Source organism: Chiloscyllium punctatum, chromosome 11 (genome assembly GCF_047496795.1).
Source record: "Chiloscyllium punctatum isolate Juve2018m chromosome 11, sChiPun1.3, whole genome shotgun sequence".
NCBI classification, from domain to species: domain Eukaryota; kingdom Metazoa; phylum Chordata; class Chondrichthyes; order Orectolobiformes; family Hemiscylliidae; genus Chiloscyllium; species Chiloscyllium punctatum.
In genome coordinates, this window is record NC_092749.1 from 111,956,556 (window position 1) to 111,976,378 (window position 19,823).

General features: G+C 44.3%; 2 protein-coding genes across 2 annotated transcripts in view; one reads left to right on the forward strand and one right to left on the reverse strand.

Annotated features, from left to right (window-relative positions):
- plek (pleckstrin) overlaps positions 1-17,477 on the reverse strand; it is a 137,515-nt gene extending 120,038 nt beyond the window's left edge. The window contains exon 1 of the mRNA XM_072581536.1: positions 16,992-17,477. Coding sequence (XP_072437637.1) covers positions 16,992-17,012 — 21 coding nt within the window. The 5' untranslated portion in view covers positions 17,013-17,477. The remainder of the gene's footprint in view (positions 1-16,991) is intronic.
- Positions 17,478-17,874: 397 nt separating this feature from the next.
- Positions 17,875-19,823, forward strand: part of LOC140483341 (calcineurin subunit B type 1) — a 72,790-nt gene continuing 70,841 nt past the window's right edge. The window contains exon 1 of the mRNA XM_072581539.1: positions 17,875-18,301. Coding sequence (XP_072437640.1) covers positions 18,299-18,301 — 3 coding nt within the window. The 5' untranslated portion in view covers positions 17,875-18,298. The remainder of the gene's footprint in view (positions 18,302-19,823) is intronic.

The window sequence follows — 19,823 nt, forward strand, 5'->3', positions numbered from 1 at the left end:
TAGTTCTGGTATTATAAAAATGTAAATAGAGAGATGAAGGTCTTTCCTCCTTGCACAGAATCCAGTCAGGTTGTGCAACTAAAGGTACAAGATTCTTAGATCCAGGTAAGTCCTCTTGTTTACAGACAAGATTCACGTGTCAACAGGCCACTACAGGAATAGCAAGTTAGATGCATATTTAAAAAGCAAACACGGACAACATGCATAGTATAAACATTTGGTATAGTCAGAACCTTGACTTAATTAATAATACATTTTAATCCAGATGACCTTCTTCTGCAGATAAAGTGACTCCTGAGTTAAGAGCAAGGATTTTGCAACAGCACATTTTTAAAATGTATATATCAAGAAATATACACAGTATTTTTAAACTGCTAGCATTTGCCAGCTTATGTTTTGGATCTCCCTGCTTCAGTAGCATATTTACTGCAAGACTGACCTGAATTCAGAGTCAAAAATGTGGTGCTGGAAAAGCACAGCAGGTCAGGCAACATCTGAGGAGCAGGAGAATCAATGTTTTGGACATAAGCCCTTTGTCAGGAACGAGCCTTGTGGACTGAGGCAGTTGAGAGACAAATGGGAGGGGGATGGGGCTGGGGGAAGGTAGCTGGGAACGCGATAGGTAGATGAAGGTGGGGGAGAAGGTGATAGGTCAGAGAGGAGGTTGGAGCAGATAGATGGAAAGGATGATGGACAGGTCAAGAGGGAGGTGCCGAGTTGGAGGCTTGGGAGTGGGATAAACTGGGGAGAGGAGAAATGAGGAAACTGGTGAAATCCACATTAATCCCGTGTGGTTGCAGGGTTCCAAGGTGGAAGATGGGGCGTTCTTCCTCCAGGTGTTGAGTGGTTAGGGTTTGGCAATGGAGGAGGCCCAGGACCTGCAGGTCCTTGGTTGAGTGGGAGGGGGAGTTAAAGTGTTCAACCATGGAGCGGGGGGTTGGTTGGTGCGGGTGTCATAGAGATGTTCTCTGAAATGATCTGCAAGTTGGTATTCTGTCGCCCCCGATGTAGAGGAGACCACATCGGATGCAATGGATACAGTAGATGACAAAAGTGGAAGTACAGGTAAAGGATCCTTTGGGGCCTTGGATGGAGGTGAGGGGAGATGTGTGTGTGCAGGTTTTGCACTCCTTGCGGTGGCAGTGGAAGGTGCCGGGAGGGGTGTGTGGGCTGGTGGGAAGTGTGGATCTGATAAGGGAGTCTCAAAGGGAATGATCTCTCTGAAATTCTGATGGGGTGGGGAGGGAAATATATCCCTAGTGGTGGGGTCTGTTTGTAGGTGGTGGAAGTGGTGGAAGATGATGTGATGTATACAGACATTGGTGGGTGGAAGGTGAGGACCAAGGGTGTCCTGTCCTTGTTGTGTTGGGAGGAGTGGGATTCAAGGTTGGAGGTGCGTGAAGTGGAGGAGATGCGCTGGAGGTAATCGTTAACCACGTGGAAGGGGAAGTTGCGGTCTTTGAAGAAGGAGGCCTTCTGGGACATTCTGTGATGGAATTGGTCATCCTGGGAACACATGCAGCGGAGGCGGAGGAATGGAATAAGGGATGGTGTTTTTATAGGAGGCAGGGTGGGAAGTGTAGTCCAGCTCCATCCAGAGCTGCAAAGGATCCTTTCATGTCTGGCAAATTACCCAGAGTAAGTTAGCTAGGTTGACTACCAGGTTTTAAAACAGACAAAAACTTATTCACAAAATTACTGGGGTAAACGTAGAATGACGTGGAATGGGCTTGGGTGGGATACTCTTTGGAGGGGTTGGTGTAGACTTGTTAGGTCAAAGGGCCTGTTTCCCCACTGTAAGGATTCTTAGAAAAAGCTCAGTCTATCTATGTTGTTCCAAAAAATATGTGCAATAGTCTCAATAAACAAACCGCTTAAACACAGAGCAAAAATGAAGCAAAGGCTTATAGGTCGAAGTTAGAAGGGCAGAAGGAGAAAGAGTCCAGAAGCCTGTTTCCACACAGCCCACAGGTGACTCAAATAAGACTTCAGTTTCCAAGGACTGACCACTCTTCTTTCGGTTATACAGGTTATTTCTAAAACATGAAAGCTTTGGCCTAAAGTCTCATCTGTTTACATATAAACAAAAAGGCCTCTCAGTAAACTCTTTCATCTCTGTACAAAACCAGTTGTTTCGGAATCCAGATTGTTTTATGTCCCCTCTGAAAAAAAAATCAAAGACACAGTATCCTTGAGAAAAGGTACAGCTTTTAGAAAAAGGACCAGCTTTGTGACACTTCCTCCCTTAAAAAAACCCATCAATATCCAAAGATGGCATCATTTTTTAAAACCCTCCAAAAAAAACTGGTTGGTACCCTAAGACACACATATACATGACACTGCCATGGCACCCCCACCACCAAATATCTCATTCAAGCCTTGATGACACATCGGCAGTCATGTTTTCGCAGCCTGCCACATGTACTATTGTCAAATTGAATGGCTGCAATGACAAGTTCCACCTAAACAGTCTGGCATTTTTGTCCTTAAATTTCTCCACAAATATCAATGGGTTTGTCTCAGATGCGTTGCTGGGAATATAAACACTGAAATGTTGTAATGCAACACCAAGCTCAAAATGTCTTTCACAACTGTTGAATATTTATGTTAATGAATGTTCAACTTCCTGGAAAAATATCCGATGGGTCTTTCTACTCCCTTGTTATTCTCCTGCAGGAGCACCGCACCAATACCTACATCACTGGCAACGATAACCACCTTGAAAGGCTTCGTGTAATCAGGTCTGGCTAACACAGTGTTTAGGCTGTCAAATGCTTTTTGACAGTCTGCTATCCACTGAAATTACTTGCCCTGTTTTAACAATTTGGTGAGTAGAACAGCCACACTGCTAAAATTCAACACAGACTTTCAGTAAAATCCACTCAACCTCAGCAACCGCAGTACTACTCTTTTCATTGATGGTGTGGGAAATTCCCCAATTACTTTAGTTTTTGCATCTTGTGGGGCCACTTGTCCATGTCCAATAACATGGCCGAGGAAGGTGACTTGGGCTTTGGAAAGTTCACTTTTATCTGGGTTTATCACTAAGCCTGCCTTCTAAAGTCGATCGAACAAGTCTGATAAATGCTGTAAATGTTCCTTCCACAAGTGACTAAAAATCAGCAGGTCATAAATATACACTACACAGTTGGGTAAATCCGGCAATGACCTTATTAGTTAATCTCTGAAATGTGCCAGAACGTTTTCCATACCAAATGGCATGACTTTAAACTGATATAGTCCATTTGACATTACGAAAGCCAAAATTGCCTTTGCTCTTTCTGACAAAGGTACCTGCCAGTCGCCTCTGAGCAAGCCCAACTTAGAAATGTAAGTTGCCTGTCCTACCTTTTCAACACAGTCCTCCAACTGTGGAATTGGATATGCATCAGTCTTTGTAACTGCATTGACTTTTTGATAGTCCACACATAACCGTTGGGTACCACCTGGGTTTGGCACCATGACTATGGGTGAGCTCCAGTCACTGTAACTCACTTCGATTATGCCATCTTGGAGTATGCGTTCTATCTCCTTCTGAACCTGTGCCAACTTTAGAGGGTTATGCCTATAAAGATGTTGCTTAATCGGAACAGCATCTCCTATCTCTACACCATGCACAATTAGGTTAGTACTTCCCAGTTTATATCTGCATATCTCCCCACGTGATAGTAATAACTCTTTTAGGTTATTTCAATTTTCTTGTGGAAGGTAACTCAATAATTTATCCTAATTTTATACAACTTCCTCATTGTCCAATTTGATTTGAGGAATATCCAATTCTGAATCCTCTGAACCTTGTTCTTCCTTGTGGGTTGTAATCATTAACACCTTCTCTTGCTTTCCCTCTCTGTCAAAATACCTTTTGAGCATATTCGCATGACACGCTCTGTGAGATTTCTTCCTGTCTGGAGTCCCGATCAAGTAGTTCACCTCACTCAATTTCCTCTCGATTTGATAAGGTCCACTAAACTTTGCTTTTAAAGGTTCACCTAATACTGGATATAACACCAATATCTTATCCTCAATGGAAAAATTGCACATTTTTAATTTCTTTATCCACTTTTTGTTTCATTGTATGCTGCAATATTTTTAAATGCTGTCTAGCCAACTCCCCAGCTCTATTTAGTCGTTCTCCAAAATTTGACACATAGTCAAAATGGGTGATATCTGAATTCTGACTTATCAATTTCTCCTTAATCAATTTTAACAGCCCTCTTACTTCATGCCCAAAAATTAGTTCAAATGGACTGAATTACGTTGATTCATTTAGTGTACCTCTGCTTGTAAAAAGCACACACGGAACTCCCTTATCCCAATTATCTGACAGTCCTGACTATAAGTCCTCAATGTGGTCTTTAGTATTTGATGCCATCTTTCTAGCGCTCCTTGCGATTCTGGATGGTACGCAGTAGATTTGAATTGTCTTATTCCCAAGCTAGTCATAACCTCCTTGAATAGTTTGGATGTGAAGTTTGACCCTTGATCTGACTGCATCTCTATTGGTAGTCCGTATCTAGTAAACAATTTGAGTAATTCTTATACAACCCTTTTTGCTGTGATATTGCGTAATGGAACTGCCTCAGGAAATCTAGTTGATACATCCATCATTGTTAATAAATACTTATTCCCACTTCTTGTTTGAGGTAGGGGACCTATGCAATCAATCAAAACTCTTGTGAAATGCTGGAATAGGTATTAAAGGTGCAGGTTTTATTACTGTCTGTGATTTTCCAATTAGCTGACATATATGACATGTCTAGCAAAACTCAACTACATCCTTTTGTAGTCCATGCCAGTAAAAATGTCTTTGTATTTTAGCCTGTGTTTTCCTCACTCTTTAATGAACTCCAAGTGGTAGCTCACCCACCATTCGCAATACCTCCTTTTTATACCCTACTGGCAAAACAATTTGATGAATTTCTGCCCATTTCTTACCTGCTTGAATGTGTGACGGTCTCCATTTCCTCATTAAGACATCCTTTGTTAAGTAATAACAGACAGGGATGCATTCACTCTCCTCTGTATATGCCTTTTGATACAACTGCTTTAAGTTCTCATCTTTCTGCTGTAACTCAATAAGCTTAGCAGAGGTAAAGATACTTGCATGTTTAACTATTTGCTCTGCTCTGTCCCACTTATCTGATCAAAAAGTCTTTGATTAGGCTACTTCAGCTTCCTTATATGTGCCTTTTGATCTCTCCTCCTTCAGCTTGTGACTCTGTCATCTTGTTAAGACACAATCTGGGAAGATTCGTGAATAAACATCCTGCATTGCTTCAGTTGCCTGCGTCTCCACTGGCTTTTCAACCAGGGGAGGCAACACACCTACCGGTGTATCGGCTATATCATTTGCAAGGACAAATTGTATTCCTGGGGCTGAGAGTTTGTCCAGTACTCCTACCACAAATTCTCCACTCTTTTTTGGACTCTCTAGCCTCACTCTACATAATTGAGGGCTTTTTGTTTCCCCATGAATTCCAATAACAAGTACCTTTTCTGGTAATAGTCCTTCAGGAGTACATATCTCCTCATTCGTCAGCATCACAGACTGAGAGCATCCTGCCCCTTAATATTGTAACCTCATTACCTGTTACTCATGGCCAATGTGAATAAACTTTACTCTTGCATGTATATTTTTTTAAGCAGATCTGGCACTTCCTCCCTAATCAACCTCTGATGCAGGTTTCTAGCTTCCACTGTGCTTTCAGTTACCATGCCAACAAAACTTCCAGGCTTGTCCTGTTTTCCCACATTTAGCTTTCTCCTAGCCCACCAACACTGTGATTTTATGTGGCCCACTTTATTACAATGAAAACACTGAGGCTTTTTATCTTCTTTGTCCCCTTCAAGGGTTTCCCTTTTACCCTGTGGTAAGTTATCCTTATGATCTTCACTGAGATCTACCTTTCCCTTTCCACGTGAGGACTGTGGTAAGTTATCCTTATGATCTTCACTGAGATCTACCTTTCCCTTTCCACGTGAGGAATTCTCTTTGACCCAATTTCTATCCCTCCTGGACGCCAAACTGCGTTTCATGGACCAGCTCATAATCATCAATCGCTTCAGCTGTTAACCTTGCCGTTTTAACGCTTTGCTCTTCTGCACGGGTTCATGCTGTTTCAGGCAGTGATTTTTTGAATTCCTCCAAAATTATTATCTCTCTAAGGGCGTCATAGGTTTGCTGCATTTTTAAAGCTCACAACCACCTATTGAAATTATTTTGTTTGATCCTTTCAAACTCAATATAGGTTTGACTAGGGTCTCTCCTTAGATTCCTGAAACGTTGTCTATAGGCTTCTTAAATAGTTTCTCACGAGGCTTTTGACTACCAGGGGCTTGCTCAGCCTCACTCTCTTTCTCACTAAGCCTGCCTTCAGCCTTCATCTCCATCTTTTTATGCTGACTTCCCTTTTTAAGTGTCAATTTCTGAAGTTCAAATGCTATCTCCTTTTCTCTCTGTCCTGCTGCTCTCTCTTTTTCCCTCTCTTCTGCTTTTAATTGTAACTCAAACTGTTTCATTTCTGCTGCTCTTTCCTTATCTCTCGCCTCTAACTCAAGCTGCTTGTATTGCAATTGCAATTATCATCTCTATAGATCCTGATGGTGTTTCCAGCAAATTTAAATGCTAAGCTACTGCTGAAATCATCACATCTTTCCTCACATTTGGAGGTAGCTTCAACACTAGCTTGTCTACTTGCTCCTGCAGCTTGGTCACCTTCTATAAAACTTCCAAAGTCACCTCGTTCACCTCCAGAAAACTCTTGGCGACTGAAAGAGCCATTGCTATCCCAAGCTTTGTCTATCCAACCAAACCAACACCCGAAATAAAGACATGAGCACCTACTACTCGCTGTTCAAATCAAGGACAAGCCCCCAATCTGTTATGGTCTAGGCCAGATCACTCAAAACATTCTTAAGCAGCCAGCCCAGACCGTAGCTTTGTTATTTGTGTCGGTAAGTGTATAGTGAAAATTACCCGGAGTAAGTTAGCTAGGTTGACTACCACGTTTTAAAAATACGTGCAACAGTACCAATAAACAAACCCCTGAAACACGGAGTAAAAATGAAGCAAAAGCTTACAGGTTGAAGTTAGAAGGGCAGAAGGAGAGAGAGAGTCTAGAAGCCCGTTTCCACACAGCCCACTGCTTAACTGACTCAAATAAGACTTCAGCTTCCAGGACTGACCACTTCTTTCTTTATATAGGTTCCTTCAAAAAAATGAAAGCTTTGGCCTAAAGTCTCATCTGTTTACGTATAAACAAAAAGGCCTCTCAGTAAACCCTTTCATCTCTGTACAAAACCAGTTGTTTCGGAGACCAGACTGCTTTACGACCCCTCTGAAAAGAAAAATACTGTTGCACGTATTTTTCAGATCAGCATAATTAAGTCTAGTTTGGATAGACTGAGTTCTGTGGGTATTCTTTATTCTGTTCTTCGTGTTTTATTACGACACGGGGTAAACCCTCCTGCTTAATTTAAACCAGCAACACAGAAAAGATGTATCCTTGAGAAAAAGAACAGCTTTTAGAAAAAGGATCAGTTTTGTGACAGACACCTCCTACTACTACCCCCTTGACCACGACCTCACCTCCCATCGCCAAACCATCACCTCCGAAACCATGTACAACCTCATTACATCTGGGGATTTCCCATTGACAACCTCCAACCTCATGGTCCGAGAATCCTATACCACACGATTCTTCCTCCTAGCGAAGATGCACAAACCTGACTGCCCCAATCAACCCATTGTCTCAGCCTGCTCCTGTCCTATCGAACTTGTCTCTACATACCTTGACACTGCCTTGTCCTCCTTTGTCCAGGAACTCCTCACCTACGTTCAGGACACCACCCACGCCCTTCACCTCCTCCAAGACTTTTGTTTCCCTAGCTCTCTACACCTTATCTTCACCATGGATATCCAGTCCCTGCACATATCTATCCGTCATGACGAAGGCTTCCTCTCACACAGTCCCAACCAGTACCCTTCCACTGACAGCCTCATCTGTTGGTCTGAACTGGTCCTCACCCTCAACAACTTCTCTTCCCGATTCTCTCACTTCCTCCAAACCAAAGGCATAGCCATGGACAACCACATGGGCCCCAGCTATGCCTGTCTCTTTGTTGGGTACGTGCAACAGTCCATCCTCCGCAGCTACACTGGCACTAACCCCCACCTTTTCCTCCGCTACATCAATGAATTTATCAGCGCTACCTCGTGCTCCCACAAGGAGATTGAACATCAACTTTACTAACACCTTTCACCCCAACCTCAAATTCACCTGGTACATCTCGGACACCTCCGTCCCCTTCCTGGATCACTCCATCTCCATCTCTGGTGACTGACTAACCATGAACATCCACCACAAACTCGCCAACTCCCACAGCTACTTGGACTACACCTCCTTCCACCCTGCCTCCTGTAAAAACACCATCCCTTATTCCCAATTCCTCCACCTCCACCATGAGTCCCCAGGGAGACCAGTTCCACCAGAGAATATCCCAGATGGCCTCCTTCTTCAAAGTTTGCAAATTCCGCTTCCATGTGGTCGATGATGCCCTCCAACGCATCTCCTCCAATTCCCAAACCTCTGCCCTTGAACTCCACACCTCCCAATGCAACAAGGGCAGAAACCCCCTCCAGTCCTCACCTTCCACCCTACCAACCTCCATATACATTGCATCATCATCCACCACTTCCACCACCTACAAACAGACCCCACCAATAGGGATATATTTCCCTCCCCACCCCTATTAGCATTTTGGAAAGACTATTCCCTCCACAACTCCCTTGTCAGATCCATGCCTCCCCATCAGCCCACACCCTACTCCCAGCATCTTCCCCTGGCTCCGCAAGAAGTGCAACACTCCCCCCTCACCTCCATCCAAGGTCACAAAGGATCCTTTCACATCCGACTGAAATTTACCTGGACTTCAACAAATGTCAAATACTGTACCTGTTGCACCCGATGTAGTCTCCTCTACACTGGGGAGACAGGATGCCAACTTGCGGATTGTTTCAGACAACATCTATGGGACACCTGCACCAACAAACCCCACTGTTCCATGGCTGAACACTTTAGCTTCCCCTTCCACTCCACCAAGGACATGCAGGTCCTAGGCATCTTCCATTGCCAAACCCTAACCACCTGGTGCATGGAGGACGAATGCCTCATTTTCTGCCTTGGGACCCTGCAACCACACGGGATTAATGTGGATTTCGCCAGTTTCCTCATTTACCACCCCCCACCCACCCCACACCTTATCCTAGTTCCCAAGCCTACAACTTGGCACTGCTGTCTTGACCTGTCCATTGTCCTTCCCATCTCTCTGCTCCACCACCCTCTCCGACCTATCACCTTCTCTCCCATCTTCATCTATCCATCGCATTCTCAGCTACCTTCCCCCTAGCCCCACCCACTTCCCATTTATCTCTCAGCCCCCCCAGCTCCACAAGCCTCATTCCTGATGAAGGGCTTATGCCTGGAATGTTGATTTCCTGCTCCTCAGATGCAGCCTGACCTGCTATCCTTCTCCAACACCACGCTCTCGACTCTGATCTCCAACAACTGCAGTCCTCACTTTCTCCTGATCTGAATTCAGTATTAAAGCAAGAATTTGTCAAAGAAACAAAAGTTTTTGATGGAGCTGAGTGACCAATAGCCCCAGTCTCTTTCTCTTCCCAATACTGGTGCCACTGTTAATATTGAAGTGAGAAGGATCATGAGAGTTTTCCTTGTCTGAAAACCTGAGCGTGGAAGCATCATGTGTCACCATTTGTCAAAATTTTAATATACAGTTACACCAAGACTGATCCAAAGATTAGATCCTCACTTTCAAGAAGTCTATGTCTGCTTCACAGTTGGCTCTAGTTGAAGAAAGGTCTGCATTGAGTCTATGCGCAGTCTTAATCAGAGGGTTGTAAAATGGTGTGATCAGCTATGGTTGCAAAGGGTAGTCTTCGACTCCCATCTTTGCAATGCATCCAATCCCTTAAATGAAGATGGAGCCTGAGAGTTCCTGGGTACCTGGCTCAGACTTCTAAAATGTGGTACCAATGGACAGAGAGGACTTGAATGCTGTGAAATGGAAGGCTAGCCTCTTAATGAAATCAGCTGCAGTATGATATAGCACTCTCAATGCAACATATGTCGAGTCTGTAGTGCACTTCACCTGGGGGATGCCAGCTATGCTGGCAAAGCATATTACCCAGGCTGTGGCACCAACCTCATCATGGGGAAGTGAGATGATGTGGAATGATCTCACACAAATTGCATCAGTAACAGCCTTGATACCTTTGTGGGCTGAGGATTGGGAGATCCTATACAGGTCCCCTGAGAATCCTTGGAAGCAGTTACAGAAAACTTTAATGCAGCTGTCACCCAACCACTGGGATAGGATTGCCATCCACCCCTTTAGATCATAAGTCCTGCTCCAACAGATCATAGAAGAATCATAGAACCCCTACAGTGAGGAAACAGGCCATTCAGCCCAACAAGTCCACACTGACCCTCCAAAGAGTAAACCACCCAGGCCCATTCCCCCTACCCTACTACTCTACATTTACCCCTAACTAAGGCACCTAATCTCTCCACATCCCTCTACACTATGGGCAATTCACCTTACCTGCACATCTTTGGATTGTGGGAGGAAACTGGAACACCCAGAGGAAACCCAGACAGACACAGGGAGAATGTGCAAACGCAACACAGGCAGTTGCCTGAGGCTGGAATCAAACCCAGGTCCATGGCGCTGTGAGGCAGCAGTGCTAACCACTGAGCCAACGTGCTTCCCAAGATGATACAGTTCTGTTTGCTGGTGCATTTGTTCCTCCTAAATTGCCCTGCATCTTTGTTGCACCATGGCCACAGTGACAATACCTCTTGCTGTGGCCGGATCTATTGATCCTGGTTCTAGTGAACCAATGTGAGGTATATTGGAAACTGAACAGGTCCTTAGAATATGATTTGGAGGTGTCGGTGTTGGACTGGGAAGTACAAATTTAAAAATCACACATCAACATTATTCAGTCCTACAGGTTTATTTGGAAGCACTAGCTTTCGGAACCATCTGATGAAGGAGCAGTGCTCCGAAATCTAGTGTTTCGAAATAAAGATGTTGGATTATAGCCTGGTGTTGTGTGATTTTTAACTTAATAATGTGAGCAGTCAGCATTCACATCATTGTTGAACAGTCTTCGATGCAATGGAACACGAACGATTCTGATAAGGAGGGCCATAAAAATGTCTGAACATGGATCATTGATATAATAGATGTTATCCAGCTGTATGTAGCACAAGCCATGTAATCCAAATATAGTAAGAGACTGTAAGGTAGATTGATAAGATTAATGAAACCAGGTGTCCCCTAACTCACACATCACCAAGAAAGGCAGCATTGTATCTAAGTGCGTGTTGTGAAGTACATAATGTTCAGTATGAGAGTAAATCATCTCAGTGTCCTTGTGCAGCTTGTGACATCTTGGAGAGTCTTTGTGAGTTGAGGCCTGCAGGTGATATTTTTATGGTCGTTTGTAATTACTTTTGTTTCACAAAAATGATCAAAGATCAGTGAGCAATGGTCTGGATTACTTTTGGCCAGGATTTGTATGCCACATATTTGTTCACTACATGGATTTCAAATGTAGGATTCTATAATTACAGATTTCTTTAATTTGTACTGTGTAAGTGCCTGATGAATTTAATCACAACTGCAGTTCAGTTCTGTACAGTAGCATATCAAGGAAACAAACAAACATTAGAGCTTGACTTTATCCAAACAAACCAAAGGCATCTCTTACCTGAACCAGACTATATTCACATACATTTTAGGCACCAGGAGGGCCAAATAACTGAACAGACACCTATTAAACTTCAGCAGGAAGTCATTTGACAGGGATCTTTCCACACTCCGCCTTATGGCAGCTGTCCCAAACTTTAATGCAAGCTTCAGCATGTGTTACGCCTGAGGAATACCATTGCCCCTTGAAGGATCTCAGACCACTCACAGGTCAAGCCCACATTCTCAGACAGGTTTAAACCAGTCATTCCATACATCGGTTGTGGTGGACCAAGAAGTGAGATGGAGCATCCAGGCACCTGCTCTGACTTTGATGTTGGGAAGTGTTGTCACTGAGTTTCTCTCCCCGCACGTGTAAAGAGCAAACTTCATACAAATTAGGAGATGGGCACTAATGAGGTGCTAATACAAGCAAATAGCTCTCTCACTGCTCGATAGCAAGATTTTTAAGAATCTAATTTTTTGGATCTCACCATATTTTCCCAACTAACCCGCCATTGCCCACATTGTTCAGCTACAGGCAAAATTCTGCCATATGGCTTTACATTAAAGAGGTCCTAAGGCACACAGAGTTCAGTCCTCAACTAAAAAAATAAGACAAGTAACTGAGGATGCTGGAGATCTGAAATGAAAACAGAAAATTCTGGAGAAAGTCAGCAGGTCAGGCAGCATCTGTGGGAAAAAAGCAGTTACTATTTCAAGTCTGGTGTCTCTTTATCAAACTGACAGCAGCTGGTCCTTACATGGTCCCCATTTCTTACTTAGCACCCCATCAGCCTCCACATCCAAAGGATTGTAAGCCACCATTTCAGTTACCTCCAGCAGGACATTACTGCCAAACACATATTCCCCTCCTCTCCCTTGTCAGCCTTCCATAAGGACTGTTTCCCTGGGAAACCCTGGCTCACTCCGGGCGTGACCCCACACCTTCATGGCACCTTTCCAAGTAATCGCGGAAGATCTAACATTTGCCTAACTAATTCTCCCTCCTCTGCGAAGGCCCCTAATTTATCTTCCAGGTGAAGCAGCAATTTATCTGCACTTCATTCAATCTAGTCTACTGTATTTGCTTTTCATAGTGTGGTCTCCTCTGCAAAAGAGACATAATACAGATCGGATGACCATTTTGCAAAACGTTTACGTTCTGTCTGTAAAAATGACCCCGAGCTTTATGTCACCTACATTCTGTGTTCCCACACCAACATTCTGTCTCAGGCCTGTTGCAGTATTCCAGCAAGGTTCAGCACAAGCTCAAAGAACAGGGTCTCATCTTTTGCTTGGGAATCCTGTTGCAGCCCCTTAGACTCAACATTAACTTCAGTAACTTTACAGCATGATTACGTCCTTCATGTTTTTTACCCACAAACATACCCTGGTCCTGTCATGATAACCAACCCATTCTCATCCACTCTTACTACTATATTCACATTACAGGTCTTGCTTTCAGCACAGCCTAGCAATTCCTCCTACTCTTAGCCTTCATTACAGGTGCCTGTAATTACTTCTGTTTTACAGAGATGAACATAAGCAGTTAGCAAAGGTCTGGATTGCTTGTGAACAGGATTTGTAACCTGCATATTTACATGGATTTCAGATGCAGGATTCTACACTTATAGATGTCTTTTATCTGTACTGTGTAAGTGCCCTCAGAGTGATAGACCTTGACACTGAGTCTGCACTCGATAGAGTATGGCATCAAGGAGTGCTGACAAATCAATGGTTATCAGGGACAAACTTTCCGCTGGTTGGAGCAATACTTGGCACATTGGTAGATAATTGTGATTGTTGGAGGTCAGTCATCTCATCTCCAGGACATCACTGCAGGAGTTTCTCAGGGTAGTGTCCTAGGCTCAACCATTGTCAGATGCTTCAATGAACTTCATCATAAGGTCAGAAGTGGGGATGTCTGCTGATGATTGCACGGTGTTCAGCACCATTCGCAACTCCTCAGATACTAGAGCAGTCCACGCTCAAATTCAACAAAATATGGACAATATACAGGCTTGGGCTGACAAGTGGCAAGTAACATTCACACGACATAAATACCAGGCAATGACTCACGAGTGATTTAAAAAGACAATAAAAATGTCTCCTATTCAGCTTCTCTTCTGTCCTGCCTTACTATCAATAGTCCTCTTGTATGCCTATCCCTTTCGTATCTCTATCTGGGCTCTGACTTCACCTATCCACTCCTCCATACTCTGTATCAGCATAAATACCCTTTTCCTTAGCTGTGATCAGTTCTGATGAAGAGTCACCAGACTCAAAATGTTACCCCTGCTTTCACCCCACAGATGTTGCCAGACCTGCTGAGTTTCTCCAGCAATTTCTGTTTGTGCTTCAGTCCTTAACAGTATTGCTTGGTTTTAATAAAGATCTTAGTGTTGTAATGTATGTAACAGTTTATGTATTTTGAGTGTAGGCAAGAAAAAAAATTCAGATGATTTGCCCAAAGAAACAATTAAATTCGAGGAAAATATATTGAAAAAATATTCTCATAAATAACATGCTGTTAATATCTTTATCAGATATTTTTGCTTGTGATTTATTTGATTTGTAAGTGAATCCAAGACTGCAATATTGCTTTGTCCACTCCCAAAACAAAAGCATTAAGGAATCAGAAACAGTCATAAAGACTGTTTGTGGGCAGCATGGTGGCACAGTGGTTACAGGTTCAATTCCCACCTCAGGCGACTGACTGTGTGGAGTTTGCACGTTCTCCCCGTGTCTGCGTGGGTTTCCTCCGGGTGCTCCGGTTTCCTCCCACAGTCCAAAGATGTGCAGGTCAGGTGAATTGACCATCCTAAATTGCCCATAGTGTAGGTAAGGGGTAGATGTAGGGGTATGGGTGGGTTGCGCTTCGGCGGGGCGGTGTGGACTTGTTGGGCCGAAGGGCCTTTTCCACACTGTAAGTAATCTAATCTAAAGACAATGAATTCATTTTAAACAAAATGTAGAAAGTTGCAACTACTTTTCAGTATGATTATGAGCGTCAGTTGCAATTTGCAGGTTTAGTCAGAAGCCATAATTATTTCAAATAATCAGATCAAGCTGGGGATTACAGGTCAGTGTTCCCAACTCCGAGTGGATATATTCATGGGGTATCGTGGTATGACTGCTTAAGCTGCCACTTTCAACCACTTCACAAAATCAAAAAGCCTTTTGCAGTTTCCAAACCTCCAATACTTTATTATTGAGAAAAAGATTGCTTTTCCACAGCACTGTCAGATATCCCAAAGTGATGTTACACCCAATTAAGTACTTTTTCAAATAAATTCACAGCCATAATGTAGGAAACATCACATTCAATTTGCACACAGCAAGCTCCCAAAAACACCAACGTGCTAACCTATTTTTGTCATGTAGGACGTAGCAGAAATGTGGCCCAGACATTAGAAATAACTCCACTGCTCTTCGAGGTAGTGCCACGAGATCTTTTACATTCGCCCAAGTGGGCAGATGATGCCTCCATTTAAACATTGGTTTAAACCCGAAAGACAATGTCTCCAACAGTACAGCACTTTGAGCTCCACCCCGATTTAGGACTTGAATCCAGATGATTCAGTGACAAAAGATTGATAAGCCATAGTTGGCACAAACAATAAATACTCAAAGAAAATGAAAAATAAACACATACAATTTAATATCCTCAGTCATATATTTTTCTCCAGGGTTTCACACAGACAACAGTGGTATGGAGATTGATCTGTTGATGCAAACTCTGGGACAAATCATGGAGTGTTGGTAACTTAATTATAGGTAGGTAGGTGGAGGGAAGAGGTGGGTGCAGAGTGAGAAACTGTTAGACTTGCAACCTCCACAAACCTGAGTTCATTGATAACTCTGCAATCATTAGGCATAGATAGGGTGAGTAGCCAAGGTTTTTTCCCCAGGTTAGCAGAGTCCAAAATTAGTGGGCATAGGCTTAAGGTAGGGACCTATGGGCGAACTTATTCACGCAGAGGGCTTTGAGTTTATGGAATGAGCTGCTAGAGGAAGTGGTGCAGGCTGGTACAATTTAAAAAACATCTAGATGGGTATATGAATAGGAAGGATTTAGATGGATATGGGCGAAATGCTGGCAAATGGATTCATTTAGGGTATCTGGCCAGACTGAAGGGTCCATTGCCATGCTGTACTGCTCTACGACTTGAAGAAATAGGTTCAGATTATCAGAGATGATGGTTAAAACATGGCCCTGTCCCAGAATTAGAATGCCTAGTGTGGAAACAGGCCCTTCAGCTCAACACATCCACATCGACCCTCCAAAGAGTAACCCACCCAGACCATTCCCCTAACTAATGTACCTAATCTGCAGATCCCGAAACACTTTGGGCAATTTAGCATGGCCAATTCACCTAACCTGCACATCTTTGGACTATGGGAGGAAACCCACGCAGCCCCAGGAAAATATGCAAACTGCACACAGATAGTCACCTGAGGTTGGAATTGAACCTGCGTCCCTGTTGCTGTAAGGCAGCAGTGCTAACCACTGAGCCATCATGCCACTCCTCCTGCATCATCACGTGGGAGGCCATTTGGCACATGTTTCCTTTCTGTTTCTCAGGTGGATATAAAAAATTCCAGAACACAGTTTCAAAGAAGAGGAGAGTTAATCCTCCTTCAAACTCTCCACCTCTTTCCTTCTTTGAGACACTCCTTAAAACCCTACTTCTTTGACAAAACTTTCAGTCATCTGCTGCAGTTTTGACTTATGTGGATCAGGAATAAAGCTTACTTGATGACTGCTCCTGTGAAACGCCTTTTGTCACTTTAAGACTGCTATACAATTGCAAATTATTGATCTGAAGGAGGTCACTGGACCTGAAATATTAATTCTGCTTTGTGTCCAAAGGTGTTGCCAGACCTGCTGTTTTCCTAGCAATTTCTGCTTTTGTTGCAAATTATTGCTGTTGTGGATGATCTAGTGTCAGTGTGGTTGACGGGAGGTGTCTGCGTGCAAATCGGTTGCTTCATTTCTTACAATGAAGACAAAGACTACTTCAAAGCAACACTTCATTGGCTCTAAAGTGTCTAGAATGCCTCATAGGGCAATGAAAGGTGCGGTACAAATTTGACTTCTTTCTTTCCATAACAAACTATCCAAACAAGCTTTTGCACACCTTTGCCCTGCCACATGAATTTCAATGGTTTGGACAGTGGTGGGTTGGAAATACGTGAGTCAATATTCCTACCTTTAAAAGCACCGTGCCCATGCAAGTTGTCAATCCTGTTCTCTTGGAAGAGAGGGGCAGAGATAGATAGGTTCTTGAGTTGCAAAGAGATCATGGGTTACAATGAGAATTAGACTGAGACATTTATCAGCCATAATTGAATGGCAGAGCAGACCCGATGGACTGAATGGCCTAAATTCTGCTCCTATGGCTTATGACGCAAACAGAAAGTAAGAAAAAGGGAGGGAGACTCCACTTGAGCTGCAGTAGGCACCACGACAAAGGGGCTAGTGTTGTTGTTGTAGTGGAACGACATAACGATTCTTGATGAAGGGGCAGCGCTCCGAAAGCTAGTGCTTCCAATTAATCCTGTTGGACTATAACCTGGTGCTGTGTGACTTGTAACTTTCGAAAATAAACCGCCAGAACGGTAACGTTAATTCTACTTTTTTGTCTCTCTCTCTCCATCGATGCGGAGTTTTTCCAGCAACTTCTGCTCACATTTGGTCGCCGACGGGATGAAGTGACACGCCTGTCGGGGGCGCGGGGGTAACGCACGATAGGCGTGCCAGCGGGGACGCGCGGGGGGGGGGGGGGGGGGGGATGCTAAAGCATGACGCAGCCGTCTGGCCACGCGCGCGACGACGTTTGACGTGAGTCGGCGAGGGGCAGGGACGCGCGCGCGGGCTAAAGCACGACGCAGTGGCCACGTGCGCGATGACGTATTACGTAGGCCGGCGAGGGGCGGGAGACGGAACGCGCTCGACGTTGGTCGGCGAGGCTGTGGGTGGAGGAGGAGGAGGAGGAGGAGGAGGAGGAGGGGGGGGGCACGCGCGAGACGTTGGCGGACGGGGACGTACGTACGTACGTACGTGAGTGAGTGAGTGAGTACGTGCGTGCCCGGATGTGCGGCCGCTCTGTCCTCCTACCCCTCCCCTTGCGGATTTAGACGGCGGCACCGTGCGCTCAGTTCGGGCTCAGAGCTTTTTAATTCCCTTCCCCCTCCCATCACCACCGAAAAACAAAAGACAGGGGGGAAAAAAAAGCTGGGGTTTGGGGAGGGGGGTTGGTGGCGAAGAGAGGAAAAACTCGGCTGCGGATCAGGCGTCTTGCAGCAGGAGCGGGCGTTAACGTTTTTTTTGGGGGGAAAAGAACACCATCCTTCTCTCCCATTCCCCTTCTTTCCCCCCCTCCCCTGCCCCCTCTTCCCACCCCCCACCCCCCAAAACCGCCGGTGCTTGGGTCAAAAAAAAAACATCCAGTCACAACATCCAGGTGAAAACGGCGGTTGATCGAAGTCTCTGGAAGCTTCACCTTCGGCGGCCAGGATGGTGAGCGTGCCCTTTTATTTCGGGGGGTGGTGGGGGGGGGAGTGCGTTTTTATGATCACTTCGCGCGGGTTTGTTTGTATTTGTGTTGTGTGTGTGTGTCGGCGCTGATCGTGAATGTAGTGTATTGTCTGAGCTCCTGGGCGGGCGGCCATCACGGTGCCACCGCCGCAGTGTGGGCCCGGACTCAGCTGGGCGCAGCCTTCGCCTTTCTCTCTTTTTTTCTCCCCCCCCCCCCCGCCGCCGCCCCGGGGTTCCCCTGGCCTCGAACCCCCCACCCATCCTGCCGTGCCTCCAGGCCTTGCTACCTCTCCCCAGTTCTAACCCGGCGCCTCCCTCTTACCTTCTGCAACCTCCTGGCCTTGGCACCCGTTCCCTCCTCGGCTCGGCACCATTACATTAAACGTTTATTTTATTTCACACCCCGCCCTTTCCCTCATTGAGCTGCAGCTCCGGGTCTGCGTCCCACTCTTGCACACTTGCTTTGACTTGCAAGGCTGATTCTTATTTGCCATCCCCGTTTCCTTTTTCCTCCTTTATTTATAGGTTGCACATTGACACACTTCAGATGACTTGATTTTTTTTTCGCTGGCTTCTCGGGGGGGGGTCAGGGAGGGAGGGGGTAGTGGGGTGGCTTTTAAAACTATTTTGTCCTTTATTCGGAACCCTCCTCCTGCCTCAACATCACAGGAGCGTTAGGTGCACAATCTAACTTTTTTCCTTGGCAGTTGTATTAAGTAATCATCTTTTTGTGTGGGCTATCCAGGTGGAGTTTGTTTGGTCGCCTTGAGTCAGGGCAATCTTTTGAGTTGTGCATTTGTGTTTTGAATGCTTGTTATGGATAGTGGAAAACATTTTTAGCTCAGCGTTGAGTTCAAGTTAAGTTTAAAATGGAGGGGAAGGTATTGGCTAGTACTCAAAAAGACAAATGTTTTACTGTAGGAATTTGGAGTGGAGCTGAAATGGTAGTTAACCTGTTGTCCAGTGAGGTATGTTATAATAACTTAACTTATCTGATTTCAGTCTTATCTATAGTAATTTCTAAGTGAAGTGGAATGTGTTAGATGGTGGTGATCTTGAATAGAAAATACTAAAGATGTTCAGTAGATCAATCACCCTTTCTGGAGAGAACAGAAGTTTCAGAACTTTATACAAAATTGTTTGCAGCAATTGTAAAATTGAGCTTTGTAATAAAGCTTCAGGTATTGGAACTTCTAATCTGTTTTATCTTATATGCGTAGAATTTAATTTTAACTTGGCTGACAATTTTTTCAACATGGATTGTTTTGAACCTTTATTATAGGGAATAGGTGACAGTTCATTCCTCTGGTTTCTAAAATATAAGTTGATTTGTTGGAAACAAGTTGCAAAATGGAATAATTTAAGAAATAAGATGGGGTGGCTTTTATTAGAAAGTTGAAATAAAATCTCCTGAGGAATCTCCCTGATCTTTAATAGAAAATTTGTGATGGCATATGATTTCTTTTACTGTTTTTGAAAATGTAGTATGTCATTGTTTTTGAAA